Source organism: Cervus canadensis, chromosome 13 (genome assembly GCF_019320065.1).
Source record: "Cervus canadensis isolate Bull #8, Minnesota chromosome 13, ASM1932006v1, whole genome shotgun sequence".
Classification (NCBI taxonomy): Eukaryota; Metazoa; Chordata; class Mammalia; order Artiodactyla; family Cervidae; genus Cervus; species Cervus canadensis.
The window spans coordinates 34457639-34465818 of NC_057398.1; the positions used below are offsets into that span (position 1 = coordinate 34457639).

Below are 8180 nucleotides of genomic sequence, written 5' to 3' on the forward strand. Positions count from 1 at the left end.
AGATTTCTTGTGGTTTTGATCTAGTCCTCACATGAGGATACAGTAGCTTTGGTTGTTTCACAACCAAGTGAGTTTGTTTCCAACTGTAAAAATGATTTGGTGCCGGATATCAATTTTATGACCTTTCCCTGGGTGTAAGGACTGGAAAATGCTGGAGGAAAATCTCTCTGAAATACAAGTGCTCGCCCCATACCTTCCTGCCTCCAGGAGTGAGAGCTAGTGGAGAGCTAGCAAATGATTACATTATTTCTGCAATAAAGCCTGATACATCCATAATAAAAGTTAATGATTATGCACAGACTTTCAGATACTTCCAAAGAGTCTAGACTAAAAAACACTAAATCTTATGTTCACTCTTGCAAATTCCATGGCAGTAGGATTTTAAATTTGCTTCAGTAACAGCCTAAGGCTATTAGTAAACATATTTTTTCTTTTGTCATCCAAACAGCCCCACTTAGGAAAGCTCTGTCAGAACTCTCAGAATAGGTCTAGGCTGTAAACAGTGTTTCAAAACATCAAAAAGATATAGTGCATGCTCAGTTGTTTAGTCATGTCCGACTCCTTTGCAGCCTCACAGACTGTAGCCCACCAGGGTCCTCTGTCCATGGGATTCTCCAGGCAAGAATGCTGGAGTGGGTTGCCATGCCCTCCTCCAGGGGATCCATTGGCAGGCAAGTTCTTTGCCATTAGTGCCACCTGGGAAGTCGTTGTCTTTTGATGGTACCATACTGTTTTGATTCCTGTAGCTTTACAGGAAGTTTTACAATCAGGAAGTGTGAGGCCTCCAAATCTGTTCTTTTTCAAGATTTTTTTGGGCTCTTCTGAGTCCTTTGAGATTCCGGATGAATTTTGTTTTGCAAAAAACATTGTTAAAGATTTTGATAGAGATTGCATTGAATCTGTAGATGTTACTACTACTTTTTTAAAGGCTTGTCAAATGGGCATATTGAAATGGTATTTTGCTGTATTTTGTTGTTGTTGTTTATTTGGCTTCACCAAGTCTTAGTAGCAGCATGTGGGATCTAGTGCCCTGACTATGAATGGAACCTGAGCCCGCTGCATTGGGAACACAGAGTCTTAGCCACTGGACCATCATGGAAGTTCTGAATTTTGCTGTATTTTAATATGCATTTCTCTTATTACAAATAAAACTGGCTATTTGTACCTCCCCTTATCGAATTGCCTGCTATCCTTTGCCCACTTTTTCTATTAGAGTTTTACTATCACGTAAATAGAGGATGTTACAAGTAGCAACACTTCTTTTGTTACATAAAATCATCAAATACTCATTGGGCACCTTTTTAGATGAGGCCCTGAGTTGGATGTTGGGCTACAAGTTGAGGTTGGAAACAAGATCAGAATCCTTGCAATCGTGGGGCAGGAAGGTAGATAGTGTGGAAGAATTACCCAAATACATAATAACGAGTTGGGATAAGTAATACAAAGGTAAGGACCAGAGTGTGATAAAGAGGATCAAATCTAATCTAGGGTTCAGGGAAGTCTTTTCTCAGGAAGTGACGCTGTAACTATGATTTAGAAGATGAATAGGAAATAGCTAGGGCTTTCCTGGTGGTCCAGTGGTTAAGAATCCTCCCCCCAGTGCAGGAGACACAGGTTTGTTCCCTGGTCCAAGAAGATCCCACATGCTGTGGAGCAACTAGGCCTGTGTGCCACAACTACTGAGCCAGTGCTCTAGAGCCTGCAAGCAGCAACTACTGAAGCCCAAACGCCTAGAGCCTGTGGTCCACAAGAGAAGCCACTGCAGTGAGAAGCCCAAGCACTGCCAGGAGCTAGAGAACCTCACTCACTGCAAATAGAGAAAGTCCTTGCACAGCAATGAAGATCCAGCACAGCCAAAATTTAAATATTTTTTTTAAAAAAGGAACTAAGGATGGTGTGTGGAGTTGGAGAGCATTCCTGGCAAAGATTAGCAGGTGCAAAGGCCCTGAGGCCAAAGAAGCTGGTTATGTACAAGGACATGAAAGAAGGTGGTTTGAACTGAAATGTGAAGGGAAGTGGGAATCAGGCTTGGAGACTAGAGATCCAGGTTAAGGCATCTGACCATTGGTCAGAAGCGATTTCCCCTTTCTTAAGTGAAGTAAAGTGAAAATCGCTTAGTCATGTCCCACTCTTTGCAGCACCATGGACTGATTCCCCAGGCCAGACACTGGAGTGGGTAGCTGTTCCCTTCTCCAGTGGATCTTCCCAACCCAAGGATCGAACCCAGGTCTCCTGCATTGCAGACAGATTCCTTACCAGCTAAGCCACTAGGGAAGCCCAAGAATATAGATGTATCGACAACCACCTGAGGCGTAGGCTTCCATCTTGTGGTTTTGCTTTTGCTTCAGAATAGTTTTATTGGTTTGGATACACTTTTTCCACACTCAACTTTTCCTCTTCTACTTTGACACACATATTCACTCGGAGTCTTCATTGAAGTCTTCGTCACCCCATAACTCATGTATTGTCATGTTATTGTGTATGTCAGCAGGTACCTCGAGACTGGGAAGACTGAGGTTACTGCCGGTTGCCGTGGTGAGTTTCAGATTCTGCACCCTGGACACAAATTTCACAAGGTCCATCTCAAGCTGGTTTAAGGTATCGAACATATAGTCTTTGTTGGGGGAAGCCTTTTTATTTTTCTTTCCCGAAGAGGCAAGTGAACCACCCCGAAGTGTAGGAAGAGTCTGCACAGTACTCTCGTCACTGTCTCCTGGAAACTTCTGTATCACAAACAGCACAACGAGGAGAAAAAACCAGTGCAACTTGCTGCCAAGCCAGCCTCGGTCATGCTCTGGTAAATTCTGCTGAATTCGAAAGTGCCTTCCGCAGGGTACCTTCCCGGGGAGCTCTATGGTCTCATCTCTCAGACAGAAGAACACAAAAGCACAGAAGGAGGACACACACATAGACCAGAAAAAGAACCACATCACAGACCGCATGGTGAGCAGCAAGGACCAGGCGCGCTGGTCTGCCCTGGCATCTGGAGACTGAGGACCAGGCAGGGCCGGGGCCTTGGTGACGTCACAGAGGGCCCCGCCCTGGCCAGAACCCATCTGGCCATTGTGATGACTTCAGGTCAGAGAACAAGGAGGCTTGCGGGGGGTCAACTGGGAGTAGGGCTTAAAGGGAAGTGGTGACATTTCCAGCGGGCAATCCAAAAAGAGGCGGGGAGTGATGGAATGCTATCTCCTTGCCAGTGTATTCTTTCTGAACCTGGTGCTCTACTGGGAGGGTGGGTCCATCTTTTATTTTTAGTTTTCCCTTTGTTGAATCCAGACACTGTGGTGAGCAGAGCAGACCCACAGGCATGTGCCCCTGTGAAGTAGAGAGCCAAAGGGAAAGAAAGATATTAAACCAGAGTCCGCAAACGGGGAGCCACTGATGTGTTTTGTATGGCCTACACTGTTCCTACAGATGATTGTGCTCAGTCACGTCTGAACCTTTGAGACCCCACAGACTGTAGCCCACCAGGCTCCCCTGTCCATGGGATTTCCCAGGCAAGATTACTGGAGTGGGTTGCCATTTCCTTCTCCACATCTTGTGGTTTTCTTCTCCCCTCTCCACTCTGCCATTTTCTTGGATGAATTCACCTTCCATCACCCTGGTGCTTTCCTTAATAGGTTCATCCATTCAGACATTCATTTATTCCACAAATATTCACTGAGTACCTTTGATGTGCTGGCTAATCAATAAGCCAATTGCAGATACTGATAAGTTCTTAGAGGTGGATGAAGAGGGGAAAAAGTGGAGAGTCAACTGGGCGGCCGTTGTTGTAGAGCCAGTGTGGCTGGAGCTCTGGGCAGACACCATGGGGCAGAAGGAGGGATGCTGGTGCAAGCCCCTCCTCCTGCCAGGGTGGAGATGGGATCTTCTTCATGTTCAGGACAAAGGGAAGTCACAGATGATTTTCCATCAGGTTTGTGTTTGGGAAAGCAGTCTAGCTAGGTTGGGGATAATGAAGCCAGGGCAGCAATCCCAGAGGTCCTGGGAGGCCATTCAGTGGCGCAGGTGGGAGATGAATGTGTCCTAAGAAAAATGGGCTTCCCTTATGGCTCAGCTGGTGAAGAATTTGCCTGCAATGCAAGAGACCTGGGTTTGATCCCTGGGTTGGGAAGATCCCCTGGAGAAGGGAAAGACTGCCCATTCCAGTATTCTGGCTTGGAGAATTTCATGGACTGTACAGTCCATAGGGTCACAAAGAGTCAGACACGACTGAGCAACTTTCACACTAAGAAAAAGCAGTGAACACAGAATGACATGAGTGGATGACTCCAAGCTGTTCAAGAAGGTGAATTCACAAGACCCGGGGAAGGGCGAGTCAGGGAGGGCGGTGGGGGGAAGCCCAGGATGTAGACTCAGGTCCTAGAGGGTAGATCCAAAGAGGATGCCTTTTAGTGAGAAATGGAACTCTGCAAGGGTCCCACTGGCAGGGAGGACCTTGAGTTTGGTTTTGGTGAGTTAGTGCTTGGAGGCGCCTGTGCAAATAGCAAGTTGGAGGAGGCAGAGAAAGGGCAGTCTGTTGATTTGATATATTTCTAGGGGGAAAACAATAAGATCTTTAGATCCATTGAACACTGGGAATCAGAGAGGCAGAAGTGATGAGGAGGAACTGGAGTCTCCAGCTTGTATCACCTGGAAAGATGGTGGTGGTGTTTGTGATAAATATTTTTACTTGTTTGCCTTCTACTTTTGTTTGGGGTAGGATTAACTTAGCTGACCATAGGAGAATAGTTTGCCTGTACATTTTAAGAACGTTAAAGTGAAATATATGTTGGTCACAGAAATTTGGGGCCATGCTAAACCAATATCCTAAAAATAAAACCCTCATTATCTCCAAGAAAAAATATTGAGTTGGCCAGAAATTTCATTTGGATTTTTTTGGCAAGATCTTATGGAAAAACCCAAACGAACTTTCTGACCAACCCAATACAAATCTTGTGCATTAACCCAGAATAATCAGAAGAACTGATTATTCATTCATCAGTTCTTCTTTTATCAAGAGAATGTGAGTTTGCTTATAATATTCCCAGACCATTGTCTCTCAAAAATCATTGAATTCCAGTAGTGATTAAAAAAAGTCCCAGATTGTAGGGGAGCGATGGACTGGGAGCTTGGGATTAGCAGGTGCAAACTATTACATATAGAATTGATAAACAACAAGGTCCTACAGTAAAACACAGGGAACTATATCCAATATCCTGTGATAAACCATAATGGAAAAGAATATAAAAAGAGTGTATATATAACTAAATCACTTTGCCGTACAGCAGAAATTAACACAGACTTGTAAATCAACTATACTTCAATTTAAAGAATGCATCCCTGACTTAAAAAAAGGAAAAGTCTCAGGTTATAAACTGACAATGTAACCTGAAAGCCGCTCAGACCTGATGAATCGCTTTTTAAGCACGCACGAAAACAACAGTTTCTCTTGTTCCCAGTGAGCTTGGAGCCACAAAAATTAATTACATCACCTGCGAAATTAGTCCTATGTTTTGCATCCAAAGGTCAGTGTTCTGACTGAGAAATGGTTTAGTGCTTTCAAACACAGGGCTGAGCACATAAATATTTATCACAAGAGGACAGGAACTCACTGTACACGCGTGTTTGCCTTATCAAGCAGCTACCTGGGGCAACGAGTAAGTCTGTCTGCTTCCTGTCCCAATTTCTTTTGCCCAAGACCTTGGGCAATTGTTTATTGGACAGAGTGTTCTGTCCCATTTCTCTTCTGGGAATAAAGGCATAGAGTGCTAAACAAACACACCTCCTGGTCTACCAATACCTGATTTCTGGAGAGGAGAGGGTTCTAGGTGTTTGCTAGAAAAATCAAACAACACTTTGAAAGAGAAAACTGTTGGCTACACCCAGCAGAGAACAGAAAGCATGCATTTCCCCATTCCTGATTTGCTTGTTTTCATTACGGTTTTGAATGCTTTCCATGGACTTTATGGAATGTTCAAGCTTTTGATAGTGAAGATGATGTAACAGAGATACGGGCAAGCAACAGTTCCTGATCGTGATTTGTGGTAAATGCACAGCCTTGTATTTTATTAGTTTTCTATGTTCATAAGATGAAAATGTTAAAGAAACATTGGCCAAGTCAGCTTGAATCTGGCTACATATTTGTTTTGGCCACTCTGAGCTTTCATTTCACAAGTTCTCATACAAACCAGCCGAGGCCATTGTTACATAAGAAAGTTCAGCTGGACTGGGTGCCAACAAGTCAATTCAGCATTTCTCTGTCTCCTCACGGTGGTCTCAAGGAATGGCTTCGTGAATCTTCTGGCTTAAACTAAATAAACTCATATGCAGGGAAACTCTGACAACAAGTTAGTTTTCAAGTGTTCGTTTCCATATCCTCCAAGATTCTGGTTCTCACTAATGGATCAGTAGACACCCGGTGTAGATTTATCATAATCAATTTCAAGTCTATTAGTCTCTTCCACCTGCTGACCTACTAACTCTGAAGGTTTATTGGCAACTCCAGATTGTTGTATTTTAATTTTCATTTAATTTTGCACATATTTTAATTTGCATTAAATTCAACAGGCCATTTATATCTCTTTCTGAATTGCCTGTGGAGTTTTGATATTAGCTGTGTAAAGGATAGGGCTTCCCTGGTATCTCAGACTGTGGAGAATCTGCCTGCAATGCAGGAGACCTGGGTCAGGAAGATCCCCTGGAGAAGGGAATGGCTACCCATGCCAGTATTCTCACCTGGAGAATTCCATGAACAGAGAAGCCTGGCAGGCTACAGTCCATGAGGTGCAAAGAATCGGACATGACTGAGCAACTAACACACACCTATAAAGGATATTTTGGAAGAAAAGCTATAACAAACCTAGAAAACATAATAAAAAGCAGAGACATCACTTAGCTGACAAAGGTCCATGTAATCAGAGATATGGTTTTTCTAGTAGTCATGTATGGATGTGAGAGTTGGACCATAAAGAAGCTTGAGGGCAGAAGGATTGATGCTTTCAAGACTCTTAAGAGTCCCTTGGACAGCAAGATCAAATCAATCAATCCTTAAGGAAATCAACCCTGAATATTCACTGGAAGGACTGATGCTGAAGCTAAAGTTCCAATGCTTTGACCACCTGATGCAAAGAGCCATTTTATTGGAAAAAACCCTGGTGCTGGGAAAGATTGAGGGCAGGAGGAGAAGGGAGTGACAGAGAATCAGATGGTTGGATGGTATCACCAACACAATGGATGGACATGAATTTAAGCAAACTCTGGGAAATAATGAAGGACAGGGAAGCCTGGCATGCTGTGGTCCATGGGGTTGCAAGGAGTCAGATATGGCTTACAGATTGAACAACAACAAAACGTAAAGGGTATCAAGCGTATCAACATCTTTGTTACATAAAATTACTAACTATCCTTTGGGCATCTCTCTGATCTTGGGCATTGTGGGCAGATTCTTTTGTTTGTTCTAAATGTACCCCTGCCAAGCTTCATGAGATAATCCTTCCAACTAATTTCCCAAAATTTGGTAAACAAGCTCATGTTGTTATTTAATGACTGCCTGAGGACAGGGCTTGGTCTATCTTGTGCATTTTGAGTCCTAGATGTGCCCAGACCAAGTAGGCATTTGATAAATATTTGTCTAATGGACAGAAAATCCTTCAGAAATTATTTTCTAGTTTCCCTTGATCTATCCTCTTAATAGGTGAAAGAAAAAAAAAAAACTAACTTTTTTATTCTAACCCCAACAGCAATTTCCCCTCCTTGTGATTATTTTCATGGTTCTCCTTCAAGCTATTTTCTTGACACAAATAATTTAAAATGTGGACTTCCCTGGTGGGCCAGTGGTTAAGACTCCATGCTCCCATGCAGGGGTCCTGGGTTCTATCCTTGGTTGGGGAACTAGATCCCGTATGCAAACACTAAGAATTAACATACCACAACTAAAAAAAAAAAAAAAATCTCATGTGCTGCAGCTAAGACCTGGCACAGTCAAATAAATAAAAATTTTTACAAAAATAGTTAAAAGTGTATATGATGTCCCTGACTGTACACAAAAATATGGACATATTTTCATAAAATCCTGCCTTATGTGTTTTATGGATTTTTGGCCATAGGGATCTATTAGCCAATATGTTCAATGGAATAGTCTGTTGTAACTCCCTGAAAACTGATATAATGGAGCTTATTATTCTGTAATTATCACT

General features: G+C 43.0%; 1 protein-coding gene across 1 annotated transcript; it reads right to left on the bottom strand.

Moving 5' to 3' along the window:
• Positions 1 to 2331: 2331 nt before the first annotated feature.
• LOC122452124 (protein FAM209A-like) lies at positions 2332 to 3061 on the bottom strand. The gene has a single exon (XM_043485533.1). The coding sequence runs from the start codon at positions 3054 to 3056 to the stop codon at positions 2418 to 2420; it is 639 nt and encodes a 212-aa protein (XP_043341468.1). The 5' UTR covers positions 3057 to 3061; the 3' UTR covers positions 2332 to 2417.
• Between the last annotated feature and the right edge of the window lie 5119 nt (positions 3062 to 8180).